The following is a 21,465-nucleotide window of genomic DNA, read 5'->3' on the forward strand; positions in this document are numbered from 1 at the left end:
ACGGGAAAAGGAGAGGGAGGCGGAATGCAACAGGCTGAGCTCTATCGTGGCAAACACAACTACTACGCTCCGTCTCAGCTAAAGCCTCACCAACCACCACACTGTGTACCGTGTCCACATCTCACTTCTGGTAAGTCTGGTTTTCAATTCCATTTTTCAAGATCTTTGTTTCCTTATAACTTCTGTTGGCTGTGTGTGTGTGTGTGTGTGTGTGTGTGTGTGTGTGTGTGTGTGTGTGTGTGTGTGTGTGTGTGTGTGTGTGTGTGTGTGTGTGTGTGTGTGTGTGTGAAAAGAAGACATGTCAGAGCATGAGTGAGATGTGTGTCTGTGTGTTTCTCTCGTCTCTCTCTCTCTCTCTCTCTTTGTGTGTGTGTGTGTGTGTGTTTCTGGGACAGCACGAGTGGAGAGATTGAGTTTCCTGAGGACAACTTTAATTGAGAACAGAGATTGCAAGTGAGGGATAAAGAAAGACAGAAACAGCTAAGGAGGGGAATGAAAGCTGATCAGGACTTGCATGTGCTCCGGTGCCGCTTCATGTGAGAGATTAGTGCTTGTGGAGATGTATGTGTGTGTGTGTGTGTGTGTGTGTGTGTGTGTGTGTGTGTGTGTGTGTGTCCTCATTTGTGTGCCCCACTGAAGGATGCACATCAGTTTATTCCTGACTCCATAAAACTCTGCTTTACGCTCTCTGTTTAATAACTGCTATGGGCCTCTACACAGAAAAAGAAAAGGGCAATGCAATAATTGTTGGAATTCCCCTAAAGAATGAGATACATAAGAGGAAAAAGTCACTACGCAGTGTTTTATTCTGTTCCGATCTCGGTGCTGTCTGAGTGCTACAGGTGAGCTCGATAACTGTCTCAGGGCCATTTTTTCCAGCAGCAGACAAAGTGGCTGCTTTAGCCCGCAGGCTCTCAGCCAACAGACTGGCTGTCAGACTTGATGGATCACTCCATCAACATCACAAATGGCTGAGTAGGTCTGGTCTACCTGAGTATGAACGCACTCAGTCACCCCCCCCCCGAAGGTTATGTAAACAGGTTTCCATCCACACAATTACATAAGCGGGATGGAAACACTAAAATAGGGCTACTCCGGATATCACAAGGCAGTCTGCTGTGAGTCTAATAACTGACACGGCTGCTTTGCATTGTGCGTGTGTGTGAATACACTTACTGTCCCCATTTTAACACGGCCTATGAATCATTTTAAATGGCATCCTTTGTGCGACATGCGCTGTATGTACAGATGCATCGCTTGATTGATGATTGTGATTAAGATGCTATTTATCTGCTGAGTGCTTCTTCCCAGCTGATCCGAGCTGCCCTCGTCTGTCCGCTAACACCACACTGCTGAGCATGCCGCTCTACGCTAAGCACTCCAATGCGAGGCCCCCGCTGCGAGCTACTTTAGCAAACTCTTGACAAATCTATTCCAGTAAATTTTCCTTAATGTCCGGAGGAATGCTCATCAGCACGTCTACAGGAATAGGTGGACGAGTCTATAAGCAGGACATAAACAACTGGGTGTAAACAATACATGGTATATTAGAGATCACATTCTGGAGAGCAGTGACAGACTCCCTAAATATATAACTCTTGTTTTCCCCTCCCTCTTCCCTTCTGATTAAATAGATTTCATTTATCATCGTTTTCATCACTTGGTCATTTTCTCAGTCAGTGGACGTCAGCAGAGTGCCGGCTACTGAGTGAACTCTGTCTCTCTGATCCCAGGTCTGGTTTTTTTCAGCTTTTAAAATTCAACATTTAGGGTGGATGCATCTGCTCTTGGTTAAGTCTTGTTTTTTACTTTGGTTTCATCATTTTGAGAAGAAGTTTCTAGAAAAATGTGTGTGTGTTCATGGGTTTGGGTGTGTTGGATATGACTTCTTTAACTGCATTGCAATCTCATCTTTGTTCGATACACTTTTCAAGAATGACAGCCCCTCAGGCTGAGGAGGCTGTCTGGCTCCTCTTTCTCTTTCTCTCTGTCTCACTGACTTCTTTCTTCTTTATATCCTCAATATGAAAAAAAAAAAAAAAAAACTCCAACTTTGCTGGTCCGTGTCAGCTGAGTTTGATTTTGTACAGGGTTGTTCTCATGCTGGCTGCAAATAAATGGAAACTTGGAACTTACAAAATAAAGAAGCGAGCATTTGCTACTTGTTTTTGAGAGCAGAAGACACAAATGTGTTCTTGTTCTGCAGAATTACATATGGTCCACAGTTATTTTGAGAGCCATGCACTGGCTGCGGTTCGGCTTGACGTACCCAATTGGCTTCAGAGATTTGGAAATCACTTGTAACATTCATTATTGCTTTTGCTGCACTTTTTCTAAATTCAAGGCTGAATGTGTCTCAGTGTGTCTAAAGAGTTTCTCAGTGTGGTTAATCATGGCCCGGGGGTTCTCTTCAGTACAGGCCACAAGTCCCTTTAAACACACTTCTAATCCTCTGCTGCGTGAAGGAACAGCAAGGCACCGATTTTGAGTGTGTAATACGTAGACGGTGGGGGTTTCAGGCAGTCTTTAGACACACTTTTCACTTTAATACTAAACGAAAAGCTGCCTACCAAATGCCTCAATTAGGCCTGACCCATGGCCCGGGCTGCTGAGCCTGGAGCGACAGGGGCTGACCCCTGCTCCAACCTGGAGACCCCTGGCAGCCCACAGGGTTGGCTCCACATAATGACAACATTGTGTGTTTTATGAAGCATTACTATTAGCAGCATCATCCCCATTAGCACGGCTAGCACAGAATTCACACATTGTTATTCCAAGTATTGTCAGAGAATTGAGCTATAAGTTATTCGAGAGTCAAGTGACAATGTGTGGCAAAAATAAACAAGGTGGAAGATTGAAGATTAAAAGAAACTGCAAATATACACGTTGTTAGTAGGAACCAGTGAGCATTTGGCAGTTTTGAGTAAAAAATTTAGAATTTGATAAATCAATTGGCAAAATGTTGTAGATCATTCTTTTGTCAATGACAAATCAATTAATCATTTTAGCTTTAAATTGATTTTACTTATAAAGCATGATTCAAAGTTAAACAACACAAGACTTATAAAAACAATAAACGTTTATGTAATGAATGACCCTTCAAAATTGATCCTCTGATTTGAAGTTTTTTTTACAATACTAAAATCTCAGTATTTTTTAGATATATGCTGTTTTAGTTAATATGTAGTTTTACTGACTCACTTTTGATTTTATTGATCGTCAACTTGAAAATAGAATTGTTGAAGATACAGTCTTAATTTTAAACATATTCAGCAAAACAACGCTCTTTTCTGGGAACAGTGGTTACATATCTTTATGATGTAAACATCCCTTTAGTAGATATATTATAATTCTATTTAAATACATGTATGTGAATTGAAGACTGTATTCTAAGAAAGTCTAAGTTTGGATGTAAAGTTAAAGTAAGTTAAAGGAATAATTGAGCATGTTTTGAAATTATGTTTATTGGCTTTCTTACTTAGTTAGATGAGAAGATTGACTCTCATGTTTGTATTCTGAATACAAAACTTAGCTTAGCATAAAGGCCTCAGACTGTATACAGGAAGGGGAGGCAGTTACCCATTAGTTTGTGGAAAACAGTTTTGAATCCTCGAGTCTGGCACTTTGGCAGTCGCCATCTTGGTTTTTGGCCGGCGCCATCTTGGTTCTGTGGAACCAGAAAATACGAGAGGGTGGAGCTAAGTACTTGCAAACACTGAACAAGTATAAGTGGAACAACAATCTTCATTATTTAATTAATTATGTTTAATTCTTCTCATTTAACTTTCAGTAAGAAAGCAAAATCATGTATTTCCCAAAATGTGGAATTATTACCTTTAGGTCGAGACTGGGACCAAATGAATTGTCAGATCCCGTTTCCTGTAAACGACTGGCAATCATTCTGATAGATGTTTCTGAGTAAAAACACTTCAAAATCAGATATCAAATGTTGTGTTGAAGCATAATATACATCTGTGTATACATTCTTTCCTTAGCTAACAACATAATAGCTTGAATAAAATGGAAATATGTGTTTGCCACAGCCAGAAACATTTTGCGGTAATGAGATGGCTGTCAGACACTGATGGTTTATGGCCCAGCAATATTTGTATTCGTCATAAGACATTTTTACATGTCAGTTTGACATAAAATATAGTACGGCCATTTGTTGGAAAATCTAATTATGTTGTTTGTGGGTGATGGTGCCTGTGTTTTTCCCCTCTGTAATGGTTTCTGTGTGTCAGTATGTGCATTTTCTACTTGGTGTGTTCAGCACAGATCATCCCTGGCTGCATTCTCTCAGAAAAAGCCAGAATTGACTGTGGTTTTATGGTTTGCAGCTAATTGTCCTTGCTGAAGTCATGTTTTCCTTGCATTTGGCTGTTTCTTGGGGAGTTTTTAGCCTTCATATGCACTCAGACTTTTAGTTTACACTGTGACTCGCCGTCATACACAGAAACTCTGTGGTTTCCAATTCGACATTGTATTTGTCTTTCTTTGTGATTGCTACTATCATACTCTAATTTTTTTCATAGATACATCTGCAAGCTGAACAAAACCATGATCTTTTCATAGATTTCAGAATAAAAGATAATGAAAGCTCATGTTCACAAAATAACAACAATGACAAAACCCACAAATTCAAACGAGAGTAAAAAAAAGCTGGAGCACTTTGCCATTGAATAGCTGCCTCTTTTCCAGCTGACTCACACCGCTCTGGATTGAACCCATACACTGGAAGTTCGGAAAAAGAAAGATGACTAAATAGTTGGGAAGAGAAGAAAACAACATTTTAAAAAAAATGTCTATTTACTGACAGATTGATCATCAAAGACACCAGCCACAAACTGTTCTGTCTGCTGCCATCTGGCAGACAGCTTCCTCCTGCAGATTATAAGACTTCTGAACTTCTCACTATTGTCACTTAACCTTTCAAACTTCACTTTACCCTTATTTACTTTTACTTACTCGGTTACAACAGTTTAGACTTCTCTATTTCATTTTATATTCATTACTTCTCATTACGCTTATACACTCACTACATTCCTGTTTACATTCTTTTAACATTCAGTTTAGTCATGTGAAAAACTTTCTAAACAAGTTTATTTACTTGTCCTCGTCAGTCCGAAAGATCAGTGGGTTTTTTATCTGACAAATTTAGTTTTTTTTTTATCTTAGACAAGTGTACACACTTTTACCAGACTGAATCCACTTTTAAGGATAGGAAGAAAATCATCAACAGCGTAATCCATTTGATGTGCTCACCCTGAGACACACATAATCATACGCAATAAAAAACGTTTTTCCCTTTTGTCTTAGTTTGGAGTAATTGAAATAATACTGTTGAAACTTTCCCAGTGCTAACACATTAACATTTACCTTTCTTATTTCTTCCATGTTCCTTTTGCATCTAAAGCTTCACTGTAATCCTAAAGTTTACTATGTGCTTGTACTCTTTCGTAGTTGAGAAAAGTTGAAAATGCCCCATTGTACACCATGCCTTGCCGTAAAATTACAATGTTGACCATGAATAGTTCAAATTGTGTCGGTTTTACTGAAGAACAACTGCTGATACACTGCAAATAATAGTGATTTTTTTTTGTAATTTTTGCTTCATTCCTGATAACATACAGTAAAAACATTAAGTTGACATAAATAAACAGTTACTAAAAAAACCTAAATGGCTTATTAAAGTCAAAATGATCACCTTTACATCAAGAACTGTTAGTTTTACAGATAATCCATCCAGTCACCTTAATGTTTATTACATCTCAAATTCAGTATAGAACACATCTTACAACATTACAGGAGGGACCAGTAGCAGAGACAGAAGAGGCGACTTAAACCACCACTAACCAAGCACTGACCAATGATACAACTCACGCAAAATAATTTAGAGCTATTCAAATTCATTCTATCCATACAATGCTGGTCCTTCTATTACAAGAAGAGTTCGCTTTGAATATCAGTGATTGTGAGAGAAGAAAACCTGTCTGTGTGGCATTGATGGGGGATTTTATAACTAAGACAAAAAGGTAGGTGATGGTGACCAAGATATTTTACTCTAAGAAGAGGGACTGTTTAAAGACTTAAAGAATCGTCAAATACATTGCAATACATTGTACGGCAGCAATGGAGCTGTTTAGTTGCTGCCATTGCGAAGCCTGTCTAAACAGTAAGAACAGGGCAGGAAACTAGGGGCTATTAGTCCTTTCAGATGGATACTGTTACATGGTCTATAAAATAATGTCCTGGGCAGTCGACTAAGCAAACTTTAAGGTATTAAAACTTTACTCTGCACTGCTCGGAATGATATGGTTAATTGCTTTTCCATGCCAACTAATTTATAATAATATCCAAGACTTTACAATAGTTTTGTGTTTGCATGATGACACTGAGGATAATCAAGAGTGCTAGTTCTATAAGACATGTATATTTTGTTTAAATCTACGCACCCTGATCAAGCTCCATTTTCTGAATGGTTTAACTCGTGCCGCTCTTCATTCACTAACTGACACGGGATTCCTTTTACCACACATTTCTCTGCTCTTAAATGTGGAGTCATTATACAATAAAACTGACGATTAACTGTAATTCTCCAGTCCTCTATTTCCCTTAAAATGCTGCACCACATTGTCGCCACACCAACAAAACATTTTTCTATAATGTGTAGAAAAAAACTACTGAAAATGTAACCAAAATTCTCAATACACCAAAGATTGATTGCTCTAAGACCTAAACAAAGCAGTTAACTGCCATAATGTAAGGGTTTTATTATGTCGACTTTCTGGCACTTTACAGAAAGTTCAAATTTGACCAGATGTTTGGTGCGACGGTTTTGTTTTCCGACCAAAATAAAACAGATTTTTATGCAGAGCCCACCCTATGGCATAGGGGGTATAGGTGAAAACCAGGAGCGTGCCAGGAATTTTTTTTAAATATTACAAAAAAGTCTGCTGCATCCTTGGTGGTGGAACTGGCTGCGTTACAAGGGGAAGCACCTTAAATCTAGCCTAAAGGGCACAAAATGGCTCAGGGTAGGCTCTGTTTTTATGGAAAAAAACCTAAGGCAAGTTTTAAAGTGCTGCTTACATACAGAAACATACAGTGGTAGTGTCACCTTTCGCAAGTGATTGTTGCCGACAAATTGTGAGTCTTACAAGGCTCTTGTATGCAGTGGTTGCAAGTATGCTGTTTGCTTTAATTAGTTTAACATGTCAAAGTGAGCAAAAATAAATCATATACAGCTTACATGTTGCAAAATTGGTGAGGTGGGCTCTCTGTCATTCTGTCTCTCTAACACTCTCTGGACACGTCAAGGCACATGTAAATGACAAACAGCTTAGTGTGGACAGACTCAGTGTTGGCGTGTGTGGGGGTTTTGTTTCATAACTATAACTTCAATCTGATTTGGGTTGGAAAAAACTAAGTTTAGTCGGAATTACACACAGGGAAACTAGGTCCAGATGCTTCTGCTAATAAGCACTTAAAACATGTTATTCAAAAAATTGTTTTTGAACAACTGCTGCAGCAATTCGCTGAACACAATGAGGTAGCTCAAAGAAGCGCAGTTTGCGAAAACAAACAAAGTTGACTGTATGAGGTGGAAAGCCCCAACGCTTTTACACTAAAGCGTTTTAATCCCCATAGTCTGGGAAAAGGGAGCATCAGTTGTGTGTGTGTGTGAATATCGGTGTTGGTGTGTCAGCAGGACCAGGACCGGGTGACCCAGTCTGACCTGACCCAGCTAGGTCTCATAAAAGCAGCATTGAGGCCTGGAGGCCCGGAGACACAGCACTGCTTTTGTTGTCCTACCCAAGGTGTATTCCCCCTGGAGGGAGAGTGAGGGGGCTGGGCGGGGGGGTGTTACTCATTAGAGTGAAAGAAACCATTCCTTGGCTTGGGCACACGTTATTTCGTAGTTTATTAGTGGAAATAAAACCGTTGCTTTATTTTTATGTATGTTTTTTTGTAACCGCTTCGCCCATTTTTTCTGCTTCCTCCCATGCTGCCTTACCACAGTTCGTCCTTTCTCTTATTAATCCAGTTACCAGTATGGCCCTAATTAATAGGACTCTGTTCACTTCTTACACATGGCCTGCCAGATGCTTGAAACTCCCTCCCTTTCTTTCCCTCTACCATTTTCCATCCTTTTTTTTCAGATTTCAACACTTCTTTTCCCCTCATCCCGATCCTTTTATACATCTGGCTTTCATACTGGTGATTTCAGTCTTTGAATTTAAATTGGTTAAAGAGTCAACTTGAAGTTTCTTTTCAAGCTGAAAAACTCAAAAGCTGCATCTGTGGAGGGATCCTCGTCCTATATTTACCCCTTCATTCTTCAAGGTCAATTGCATCTTTCAATGGTGCTTCAGCATGTGTGAACGCAGTGTGTTTTCCACTGATTACTTGCCCATGAACATGATTAAAGCCACAGAACATCTGTGTATGTTCACTTCTGCAGCCCACATGCCCGTGCTTGTATGTTTCTGTGTTCTGCTTTTAGAGAGGCATGTGCTTGCTAATGTTTTGCAAAATGTCACCATTTCACACAATGTATGTAATCACTTTTTTTAATCACTACACACTTTGTCCAACCTGTGTTTGACATTTTCTGATCCTCAAATACAAAAGTTCTTTGTGAAAATAGTTCCAGGGACTCTCCCTAACTGGCCCTCGCAGTGAAGAAAAACCGCAGCAGACCCAAGCAGTTACAGAAAAAATGTCAATATGGGAAATATGACTTTAAAAACAACATTTACTGCGCTGACTTTGTGGCTTGTGTGTGAAAGTGTAATATGCACTGTGTGTGCTCACTTATGGAGGTAGAAATAGCTGCCACTACAACAAAAGGACGTTGACAAGTTTTACTCTAATAGTAGCAGCACAGATGCCTGATGATTAATTCATCATTATCAGTGAGGGTTGACTAAATATTAATAACACCCCTCAGTGGGATGCAATACAAATCAACAGCACCACAAACTGTAGCCTCCAAATTGAATCCACACCTCTTTAAAACATTTTCAACAAGAGCTTAACATTCTAATCTTAATGAAGATAGAATTTATTGCATTGATGTTGTATTAGACTTCAGTAATTAAACAGCAAACACATTTTCATTGGATCTGGACTGATGAAGTCTGGAGCACACTATTATGGTTAGAGATTTGTAATAAGGTGCAGCAGCTAAAGTTTCAAAAATAAAACATGTATTCATCAGAGCAAACCTATTTTTTTCATTTAGCCTTCGTGAAACCGAGCCATCCCAAACAGTTTGGGACATATTGATCCAGGTTTTGAGATGTCCACCTATCATTTTAGAGGTGAATGGTTTTGAACTACTTTCTACTGAAGAGAATTTCTCACAGATTATCGGGATTAACTGGGACCTTGTTCCTGAAAAAACATGTTCCTGTTAGATTTACATGTGATTTTTATTATTCTTATCTCCACCAGGAGATGATGTATTTGTGTGTGTGTGTGTGTGTGTGTGTGTGTGTGTGTGTGTGTGTGTGTGTGTGTGTGTGTGTGTGTGTGTGTGTGTGTGTGTGTGTGTGTGTGTTGTGTGTGTGTGTGTGTGTGTGTGTGTGTTTGCATGCATATTTGTGTCTGTCTGTCTGTCCATGGCTAATCTAGCGTACTGCTGGACTCAACTGTATAATGGTTTTTATGCTCATTAATGACTGCATGCTCAAGGACCTCTCGTGGTTGCATTGATATGCATATTTTATTGTTTTATACCGTCATTGACTGCTGATTCCTGACTACTGGCTGGCAGGGGCCGCAACTGATCAACAACTGCTTCAGGTTGGACTCTTGTCCCTGCTAAGAGTTTGGAACTGTGCTTGTCTTGATTTGCACGCCTCGTTAGACTGTTGTAGGTATGTATGTATGTATATCTATCACTTAGTTTGGGCGATTTGGCGGACAGCTAACAGGGCTAATACATCTAAAGGAACTAAACACACAGAGTTTATGTTAATAGGAAGAGTGAAACAGTCAAAATGATGCATTACACAGTGACCTGCAGCTTAGATGCATAGCGCCAGTGCAGCCAGATGCACTGATTTAAATGAGAGCGCATCTGTTGCATGAGACGTGCGCATGAAAAACACTTCTAATATGCTTGCTGTGTAGACAGGGGCAATTTGTAGTTTTTAACTCATTCAATGAAACATTTCAGCAGTGGTTGTTGCATTTCTAGTTGAATTCTGTGTGTACTATGAACAAGCTTTCATTCATCTCAATTGTATCGGGTTGGGGTTTTGAAAAATCTCAGAAGAGATATCTCAAAACCTGAGCAAATAAAATCCTAATCTGCATGTTGAGATACCACAAAAACAAAAGAGGTAATTTGAGTGAATTTACCCTTTAAGATGAAACTTGAGGAATCGTGTACTCGTGCTAAATTAAGAGGTATTGCTTTGGTGTGACCATGTGTGTCTTTGTGTATGTCTCTGTCCTGTAAAAGGGATCTGATGTGGCCGGTATTTTAACCTCCACATGTGGAACCGTTTACTTTCAATCAAGTATGGGGCGACCCTTTGCATTTATACATGTACAGTATATATGTTACTGTACTTGTATTTCAGCACCTTAGTAGTCTGTCGGCACAAACGAGACTCAAAGACAGGTGTTTGCTATTTAAATGGACAGATTGTTCCTCTCAATATATATTTGTTCACTATGTATTTCGACTGAATCTGTGTGTTCTTTTTAGTAGTGAAAATGGGGCTCATTGGTAATTAATAATTCTCTCCCTCTGTGTCTCTCCCACCCTGGGTGTTTGATTCCCATGCCAAAGCTGGCCCAAAAAAAACAAGACATTCTTTTGCCGAGCTGTATTTACCACACAGCTCCACCACAGAGAGTAAAGCTCCACCCACTCATAAAATCACTGAAGGGGATGAGAGAGTCAGGGAGAAAGTGGGGAGGGCAGCCGTCTTTTCACTTATTGACAGGGTCACAGAGTGACTGAGAGACAGAAAAGGTGAGACATGTTGATCATCACAAACCTTCAGCGGTTTCTGTGCTTCACAGAGGGCACAGAGGAGGGTTTTATAGTGTGGTGTACAGTGAGAATGAGTAGGTCATGTGTGTCTGTTGTGGTAAAGGGTTAATTGTACCCATGTTGTGGCTGGCTGTTCTCAAGCAGACTGGCTAGAGTCAGGCTGGCAGAGGGAACAGAGAGACCCTTTATAATACAGTTCTGCTGATTGAAATCATATGGCTTGCCTGAAATCATTGCACTACTTTGAAGACAGACAAAAAGCATGAGAGTATCTTCAGCACTCTCTTTTTGCTCTCTGTCTTCTATGATGTTATTCCTCTTCTAGAGTTTGTCTAATATATTTCAGGAATAGGTTTGGCTACTGGGTTTTTGGTAAAGTGAGTTTCAGTATCTAACCTTCTCTTCCCGTCTTTTCTACAGAGTTTGGACCTGCTCAAGTCCTGGTCAAGTGACTCCTGGTCCGTCTTTCTCCTTCATCAGCATCGTTCTCGCCTCTCTGCAGCCTGACGGCAGAGCAGCCAGCAGCTGAGAGAGGCTGAATGGCAGCAGCTCACTTCAAACTCAACACAGGCCCCTGACAAAAGTCAACGCAGGAAGACGAAACAACGAGACAGTCTGAGAAAAGTCATCCAAACCAGCAGCAGCACTTTTCAGGATGGCAACCAACAGGGAGCACCAAGTGCGTCACATGGCCGGCTTCCCCCGAGCTATGTACCCGTTCACCTTTAACTCCATGCGGAGCCACTCCCCCTTTGACCTGCTGGCCAGTAGCCACCTCTTCGGCCGGTTTGGGGCAGACCTTCCCAAAGAGATGGCTGCATTGTGTAAGTAATAAAAATAATGTATTAATCATTTACAAAACTTACAAAAAACAACTATGGAAATGTGTTAAACTTCACTGTAACAGAGCGTATTGCTTTAAAAGATGTACGTTTACAAAACACTCTTGAAAAAAAAAGATATCTTAAGATGTTTCTTTGCAAATCACTTGTCATGAGGGATCCAGCTGTTCAGAGGTTGAATCAGAAGGCAAGAAATTCTGATCCCACACACTAACACATGATAAGATAGTGTGTCTGTTTTGCATAAAACAGTTAAGACTCTCCACAATTTTGTCTTCAGGGTCAAGAGGCTATAATCAGGCTTTAAATCATGCATTGAGGAAGGAAAAGAATGGAATAGAATAGAAGAGTTTTTCCATGTGGTAAACCAGGCTGGAAAAAACACAAACATAGCATGGTCCCTTGTGTAACTTGACGCTTTCCATAGAATCTAAATCTTTCGAATCATCGTTAGAACAGAGAAACATGAATTTCCTCAAATAAGGATGGGCTTTTGGCAGATGAGAGAGTTTCTCATTTCAACCTCCAAAAGCAGTGTGTTTGGATAGAGACCATTTGAGTCACAGGGGGCACTATTGCACTTCACAAAGAAATCTGCCAGACCACAGAGAGAGTCAAGCAAAGACTATCAACATTGTGTACTTTGAAAATGAATTTGATTTGAAGGTTGAATTACTTTCTTTTTTTAACTGGCTCTGATATACTACAATTTACTTTGTTTTTCCTATTTACTTCTGTCCTTATATGTTTTCCTTTGTTTCACTCATCTTTGTGTATACTTATATTACTCAGACATCACAGCTTTACAGCACTGCATTATAACTTAATTATAATTCTGACCCTTGCACTCCACACTGTTACTTTCCTGTAACGCTTGTGCAATTTCAAGTTATGCATGATAGTTTCATCATAAATTTGTAATCTCTTTTTAGTTCACGTTATATTTTATAGTTTATATTTTTTTCCTCACTTCCTGTCCAATGCAACTTTTGCAATTTCTGAATAAATAGATGCAGGTACCTGTAGCTTAAACCCATTAGTGTGTTTATATGAATGCTACTATTGTCAGTTTAATCATGTTGATGACATGTCTACCTTGCATCCATATTTATCCCCACGTTGATCAATATTCTGTAGACTGTGCATTGTCCAGACTAAACACTTTACACTGCATCTGGTGAAGAAATACCTGCTGTCAATCAGTGTGTGTGTGTGTGTGTGTGTGTGTGTGTGTGTGTGTGTGTGTGTGTGTGTGTGTGTGTGTGTGTGTGTGTGTGTGTGTGTGTGTGTGTGTGTGTGTGTGTGTGTGACTGTGTGTGTGTGTGTGTGTGTGTGTGTGTGTGTGTGTGTGTGTGTGTGTGTGTTGTGTGTGTGTGTGTGTGTGTGTGTGTGTGTGTGTGTGTGTGTGTCATTGTTTGCACACAGATAATGTGTTCAGTGAGCAGCTGATATCTGTTTATCTACGACCAGGCTTCTAGCACTCAAAATGCCATTACATCTTTGACATGTTTCCTCTGGGACTTTTATACATTTACAGACAGAGACAGAAAGATATGAGGAGCCGGGCCGCATTATGTCACTCAAGATCGATGACAATACATGTGGTCTAATGTGACAAAACAAAATGGCCAGAAAACCTATTGTACTAGATTGTGATAAAACCACATTTGATTTCTTAAGCTTGTAGTAATGAGACCACAAACAACATAAATTAAATAATCCCAAACCTAACTTCAGTTAAAAGTTGAATTGTCCTCTCTTTGTTTTTCTTTGCCTTCATATAAACATGTTTGGTAATTATATGTTGAGCATATAGTGGAGTAAGACAAGTGATGAACCAAGCTAAAAACATCAACAACAATGTTGTGGCATTTCAACAATGTCAAAATAGATAAAAGGTGCAGTAACTTCTAATGTCAGGTTAATTGACCCATCGTGCACATTTAAAACATTTATAAATAGTATAATATGAACATTCAACAATTACTTTTCCAGATAATGTGATTCCTCACTTTAACATGTGCATCCTTTATTTCCAAAAATGTAATGACAAATCAGAATAATGTAATAATTACAGGATTTTGCATTGAATTAAGTGGGGTTTTTTTCTCACAACATTTAGATTTTCTTCCAGGACTGTATATTATTTAATATAACGTCTTCTCCCTATCTAGCAATCTAACTGACAGTTGACTGGTTTTGTCAAAGCAGGACTTTCCTATGCCATAGAATCAAGGAGCTTCAGAGCTATCTGGGAAGGGTGGCTGGGACCAACGTTGTTCTCAACTTTTCATAAATAGCAAAGCCTCTTAATGTTTTGAAAAAGTCAAAATTCATCTCGATGTCAGCCTGCCAAGCGGCTTTTAAGACCTTGTAACAGCGTCTTGCTTCCCCACCAATTCTTGGGCACCCGGATTTCCCCAATACCTTCATCATGTGCACAGATGCCAGCGATGTTGGCAGTCTTTGGTGCAGTTATGGCCCCAACAAACAGGACTGGGAAGTTGGTAGGTCAATGCTTTCATCTTAAATCCAGCAAAGAGGTTTTCAACCCCACAACAGGAATGTTTGGCAGAGGTGAGGGCGTTTGGAAAAGTGGCATTGCTACCTGGACGGCAGGACCTTCCCTGTTATGACAAACCATTCGTCTGTGGTCTGGGTTTTCCAAAAGACAGAAAGCTAGCACTCTTCTCATCCACTCTTGTTGCAAGAGTTCACCCTCACAGTCGCGTTATAGAATAAAGTCCCTGATGGCCTGTCTAGAGCTCCTGTTGAAAAGAGAAAAATGTCAAAAGAGCTCCACATATTGGATGAGACCATATGGAAATGCTCAGCAGGATGACCTTGAAATACAGGAACTGTATGCAACCATACTTATCTCCAATCCTTGTTGGTTTCCGTTCCGTGTTGAGTTGACCGAGGGGTTAAACCGCCTTGAGTTTAACACACAGTACCAAAGTTAGAGGGATTATTCGAGGACGGATGGACCTTCTGACTGTGACTGCCAGCAGGGAATGGCTCACACTCTTGAATCTTGCTCATGATTTGGCAAAGGAGTTGACATATTTATCCATCAACTAGATTTTAAGAAATTATTTAAGAAAAATCTTGTTAACTCTATAGATATCCCTCGTGTAAACTGACAGTTTGTAGTGGCAATTAGCCAACAAGGGTTTTCAATACAGATTATGCTGAAAGAGGAAGACCAATAGTGCAAATAATGAGCCCATTCTTTACCATTAAGTGAAGCTAGAATACATTTCTTATCTCTCATTAGTGCAAAGTGTACAAAATTATACAAAATTACTAAAGAGGTTTAAGTGGAATTTGCCAAGTAATTCAAACCAGGTCCTTATCAGTGTGAGTAGAAGACTTGACTTTGTTCTCTAATGAGATGAAACTCAAAACATCCCTAGATGTAAAATTAGCGGATATCCACATCAAAAGCTCCCTGCTCTGTATTCAATCATACAGTAATTTCTGTCCTCTTTTCCTAATAGCAGCAGGAAAAGGGAGTTAGTATTAGAGCACAAAAATAACTCTTTTTGGGTTAAAGCTATCTGCCTTGTGCTTCCTGGAATTAGTGTAAATACATGATACCATCTTTGTATTTTAAGAAAATATTTCTTAAAATGTATTTTTGTCTTTTTTTCATGACACTAGGATTAAAATTCTGTTTACATCAAAATTTCGTTATGAAAAGGAAGAAAAATCTGTCTGTAGCGATCACGAGGAAAATACATTTTTCCACAATGAACACAATGTCCTTTCGTAATTTCTGAACTAGTCACATCTTGTTCTTTGTAATGTTTAGTGTGTGTGTGTGTGTGTGTGTGTGTGTGTGCGCGTGTGTGTGTGTGTGTGTGTGTGTGTGTGTGTGTGTGTGTGTGTGTGTGTGTGTGTGTGTGTGTGTGTGTGTGAGTGTGTGTGTGATATTAGTAACTTGAACCTAAAGGCACAGAGCGAGACTTGTGTGTTTTTCTTTGTTTCTTTCATCACAGGCACTCTGTTTAAGCACATACACACATAATTGTCCGTGCGTCCGAACACACACACACACACACACACACACACATTTCCACCCTGTAGGCTGCACATTCCAACACCCATGAATATCACAAACCAGCAGTCTTGCACTCATTGCCTCACATTTGTGACTATATTTGTGCGCTTGCTGATGACCGCAGTGAGACTTTGTGCAAATATCTGCGGCCGAGCCAGCGGAGCTGCTGCTGGAGAAAGAGACAGAGACAGAGAGAGAGAGACCATTGTTCAGCTCTGTGTGTTTGTGTCAGACATGACGACAGGATGAATAGCCAAAAGAACCTGATTGTGAATCGTAGTAATATGACTCGCTCCTCTTACAAATTGTGTCTATGTGTGTGAGAAAGGCAACGATCTGCAAGTTGCCCGACTAAAATAATCTAAAGTTAATGTCTTTTTAAAAGTGAAAGAAACTGAGACAACTTTTCCTTTCTTCCTCACATTCACCCTGCATTTGTGTGTCCCTTTCATCAAAGCAGCAACAGGGGGCTGGTGCTGTGAGGCGGGAGGGTAATTGTCTCAAGGTGTGGGGAGAGCTCAGCAGACTTATACTGTGCTGTTCTGCTCCCTGCAGTGTGTCATTGTGTGTTGGTGTGCCGCTCGGCCATGGTGGTGAAAGACAGGTAGAAGTTCCTCCAAGTAGGGGGTGGGGGTGGGGGTGTGGGGGGGGGTTCTCACAAGATGAATAAAGAAGAAACTTAAGTAAAAGAACAGCAGACTGGGTGCATGCTGTTATCCTCCAAATATTAATGAAAAAAATCTAAAGAAATGGATTCAGGCAGGTTGGCAAAAAAATAAACAAACACAAACAACAGGAGAAAAACAAAGAAAATAGAGAATTGTAACACTCAAGGGTGGTATGAAGCACAGGCAGCCACGGGCAGGACAGTTTGTGTGTGTGTGTGTGTGTGTGTGTGTGTGTGTGTGTGTGTGTGTGTGTGTGTGTGTGTGTGTGTGTGTGTGTGTGTGTGTGTGTGTGTGTGTGTGTGTGTGTGTGAGAAGGGGGGTGTTAAAGCCCCAGTGGGGGTTTCTTCCAGAGTTCATCCCTCTTGAACGAGGGAAGGAAAGGGAGGAGGAGAGGGAGGGGGTGAGGCTGTCTCGTATACATACTATCCAGACTCCGGGGCCAGTGTGGTTCGCCTGCAGCGGAGTCCCACTTCAGTGTGACTGAACTATCCAATAAGCTCCGGGAGGGAAGATAACTGAAACCATTTTGAACTGAATTGAAGGAATTGAATTAGATATCCACACATGCCAAAACCAAATGGAAAGAGAAAGAGGATAAATGAAACTGAAATAGAGAGACGTGGGTATGCATGACCGTTGAGAAAGACAAAGAATAAATTATGTGTAGACGAAAACAGATCAGACTTTAATCTTAAAATTAAACTCAAATAATAGTTCTTAATTTTCATCCCAAATTGCAGAAATATTAGATGTGCATTAATGGGCAATTAGGGGGTCTGTCGTTACATTTAATTTATGCTCAGCACCTGCCATCACTCTTCTTTTTGTCCTCTGTAACACTTTATTTTATGGGTCTGCAAATTCATAATGGCTTCATATTAAATTCTTAGGACATTTTCTGGAAAGAACAATATAATTTGGCTGACAGTGTTCAATTGGTACACTTTATATAATTAATTGATTCCAATTAGGTGCTAGAAATATGTAAACATACAAGAATGCAATTCAACAAATCTACAACATAAAGTTTCCAAAAATGAATGAATATTTGTTTAGGTTTAAAGTGGGTCTTCTTCAGTAAATCAAAAGGTGCTCACAACGCAACATAACCAAAATCTAATAACTGACTCAGAAATTTGCCTCTATTTCCCAAACAAGTAGCACCAAATTGCATTGTTCTTTTTTCTGAAATAAAATTATCAGGGAATAATGAAACCATAGAATTGAAGCATCGTCGTTTCTTTTTTGTTTTAGTCGATGTTTTTTTTTTCTTTCTTGTTTCTTTTGTACTGTTTCATTGTATAAATAAACTTATGGGAATAATTAGAACAATAAACTACAGACCAGCAGCAACGCCAAATTGGACCAGGGAAGTAAACCACACCCTTCTTCAAACTCTGCCTTCATTTTGATCTATAAACACACCTGTAAAGTTTCATTACTGCATCTTATTGTTGTGACGCTATCGCAGTGACAAAATCTGTCCACAGTCAGACATGTAAATCCCATGATGACACACGCACATACACACAGATACTACAGTGACTCGGATGTAATCATGGTTAAAATGCAACACAATACTCAAGTACTACGCTTTTAATAACAGGGAAATTTGGGGTAAGTTGAGCGTGTGTGAGCAGGTGTGTTGTGTTCCTGTGGCCACTTTAATCCTACTGTACTTGACCAAAACCACAGGAGAGTATCTATTTACAGGGAAAGCTGGGTAAATTAGCAAATGACACTCTCACTAAGTTGCCTCTCACTGAGCCCCTTTCGTACTTTCTCTGAACAGATTCTGTGAGGTGGGAGTTTCTTGCTAAGGGTGGTAGAGCTGTTTGCAAGAGAGGCAATGTTCCCTGCTGTGATGAAACAAAAAGGGCATTAATATAGTAAGAAGAAAGAAGAAAGAAGAAAGAGTCGAGGGAGGAGGAGGGGAGGTGAAGAGTGTTTGTTTTCATTTGCAGAATATGAAATATGAAGAGGCGATTTGGAAAACGTGAAGGAGAAAAGTGGGAAGGAGAGAAAATTTGATGCATGACCAATCAGAAAACAGGTACACACCCCCTGTTGCACATCCCCTCCCTCTTCTTCTTCCCCGACCCCACCTCCTTTTTCTGTGCTGAGAGAGCATGCAGAGAGTGAGTCTGTGGTGGAGAGCGAGAGGCCCAAAGAGCCAGCAAGAGGAAAGCTGAGATCAGTTAGGGGAGTCAAAACAGACAGGCAGGCAATCAAGTGATCTTGGAACAGAAAGGATAAAAGAAGCTTGGATTGTAGAGAAGAAATAAGGCGAGAAAGAGGGATTTTGTCAAACCAGAGGACTTTTTGAAGAGACAGGACAGGACAGGCAGTCAGGGGGCAACAAGAGACAGAGATACAGAAAGACAGGGAACACCTGGACTACAAGGGCTTTGAATTACTTTAAGTCACTGAAAGGCTTTTCTCAGTTTTTACAGTCACTTTCTCACAGCTCAGCAGCAGAACAAACAGCTGTAGTTGTGTTTGCTGTGATCTGAGAGGGGCATGTTTGACTGTATGGAGGCTCTGGGGCTGGCCCCTCGGCCCCTCTTTGATGTGTCCGGACAAGGATCCTGCATGCTCAGCAAGGCAACCTCTTACTTCTCCGGCCTAGACCCCTTCGCCTGGGCCGGGACCGGCAGCATTCAGTGTGAGTACTCCATCCTGTCCATCAGACTGGAACAGAGCAAGCTGTGTGTGTGTGTGTGTGTGTGTGTGTGTGTGTGTGTGTGTGTGTGTGTGTGTGTGTGTGTGTGTGTGTGTGTGTGTGTGTGTGTGTGTGTGTGTGTGTGTGTGTGTGTGTGTGTGTGTGTGTGTGTGTGTGTGTGTGTGTGTGTGTGTGTGTGTGTGTTCTTATCAGAGTCCTGGTTTTGTTATCATAGAGCTCTCTCCACAGGAAGAGTCAGATTCCTTTCGAATCTATGTACCCATTCTCACCCTGCTTTTTGTTTGTTTATGCGCTTAGTGTGCTTTGTGAGAGTGAGTGAGTGAGTTGGGGAGTGCATATATATACATCATCGTGTTTGTTTTCTTTATGAATGACTTCACATGATTGACAGCTCTTTTAAACAATTTGGGACCTGACCCGACGACGTGTCCAGAAAACAACAATGTCCAAACTGAAACAGCACTGACAGATTGAAGGCAAATGGGCCTTGAAATCACATGGTTGTCATTTGGCCAATACACTCACACATATAGAACCACAGTTAGTTAGAAACAGATTGCAAAACATAACAAAGACATGATTGGACTGATAAATTGCACCATATCAGCAATATTTTTCTGTTGGCGCTTATGCAATTTGAGAAAGTCACCTGAAGCTATATAACACATTTCAGCAATATTCTTCAGAGGAAACGATGGCTTTAAGAATGAGAAGTGAGTTTTAAAAGATAAAACATAAATCACTATACATATGAGCAGTTTCTTTTCACAAGGATAGACGAGGCACAGATTGCATCAGGCATTAAGATACAGTGTTAAATAACAACAACACAGGAGCAGTCAGCCAAGATAAATGAGATAAATACACTCTATCATGCAAAAGAATGAGCAGACCTTTTGTTATTGTCATAGAGTCCACTCTCAGACTCTTTGATTACACTTGGCTTAGTGGCTTGGAAAATTAAACATTGACTCTATCTATCTATAGAAACTGACTTGCTGAAGTCCATTTCATATGTGTCAACGGGCTGAGCTTTCATTTTTTGATGTTTGAAATATCTTTTCCGCAGTGGGATGTCCCCACTGAGCACCTTGAGTCTATTTATCTTCAGTAATTATTTAGATACCAGAGCATCAAGCACTGTCAGGTCCTCAGTGCTCACTAATGATGACGGATGAGCAGTCAGGATGACAAACACCACAGCAGGGCCTGTTTCAACTCGCTAAGGAGCTTCGCCAGATGCCAGTCGGACAGACAAATGTCCACCAATATTCATTAATCATCTTTTCTTAGTATAAAAATCTGTTTAGGTTTAGTTTACTTGTTTCTTGTTTGATTTTTTGCTGTGAAAGTTGCCGGTGTAGATTTCTGCATGGACTTAAGGATCTAAAAAGATGTTCACTGACCACCACAGGGGTTTAAGAGGGGGATTCAGCCCCTTTCTGTTTCTGAGTAGCCTGTTTACATTAATGGACAGAAGCATGCAAAGAGGTGTTTTTCACCTCTGACATTCATACCTTTATTCCTTTATTGAACTCATCAGCATTGATTTAAACTCAACCATCTCTCTCAACATGAGGCTGGACTGGTGGACTACAAATCCCACTGCTTGTAATTAGAGTAATTGATTAGTCAATCGATAGAATAATAAATAGCAACTATTTTTAATAATCGATTGTCATTTTTGGAACGAAATCTATTTTTTGGACTGTTGGCCAAACAAAACAAGATGTTTGAAGACGTCACTGAGGGCTCTGGAAAAGTTTTTTTATTTAATTAACCTTAATCGTTGCGGCCCTACTTAACATTGACACAGCTTTATCATTTTTATGTTCTGATCAAGTGTTATTCACCAAACTGTAATTATTGCTGGCACACTATGTTCTAAAACTGCTGGTGCATATTTATAATGTATATCATATAACTAATTAATTCTAAGATTTCAAATTTTAAAAAATTTCAGTCAGACTAGGAACAGCAACTCTATGTGACATTTGATTTTACCCTTTTTTGAACAAACCCCCCTTTTACACTTGATCTTCCTCTTCCAATAGAGTGTATCAGTGTGTGTGTGTGTGTGTGTGTGTGTGTGTGTGTACATATGTTCCTCATAGCAAAGATGTGTGTGTGTATTTTTTGCTCACACCCGACTCAGTTTACACGCCTTGTGTTGTGTAACCAAGAGCTTTTAATGA

General features: G+C 40.1%; 1 protein-coding gene across 2 annotated transcripts in view; it reads left to right on the forward strand.

Annotated features, from left to right (window-relative positions):
* LOC129105488 (retinoic acid receptor gamma-A-like) overlaps positions 1-21,465 on the forward strand; it is a 34,954-nt gene continuing 13,489 nt past the window's right edge. Inside the window, exons 1-2 of one of the 2 annotated variants that reach the window (XM_054616540.1) lie at positions 1-130; positions 11,435-11,838. In XM_054616540.1, coding sequence (XP_054472515.1) covers positions 11,670-11,838 — 169 coding nt within the window. In that variant the 5' untranslated portion in view covers positions 1-130; positions 11,435-11,669. Of the gene's footprint in view, positions 131-11,434; positions 11,839-18,723; positions 19,253-21,465 lie in introns of those variants that run through there. The other variant, XM_054616542.1, reaches the window with a different exon arrangement.

The sequence above is a fragment of the Anoplopoma fimbria genome, chromosome 17 (genome assembly GCF_027596085.1).
Source record: "Anoplopoma fimbria isolate UVic2021 breed Golden Eagle Sablefish chromosome 17, Afim_UVic_2022, whole genome shotgun sequence".
Taxonomy (NCBI): Eukaryota; Metazoa; Chordata; class Actinopteri; order Perciformes; family Anoplopomatidae; genus Anoplopoma; species Anoplopoma fimbria.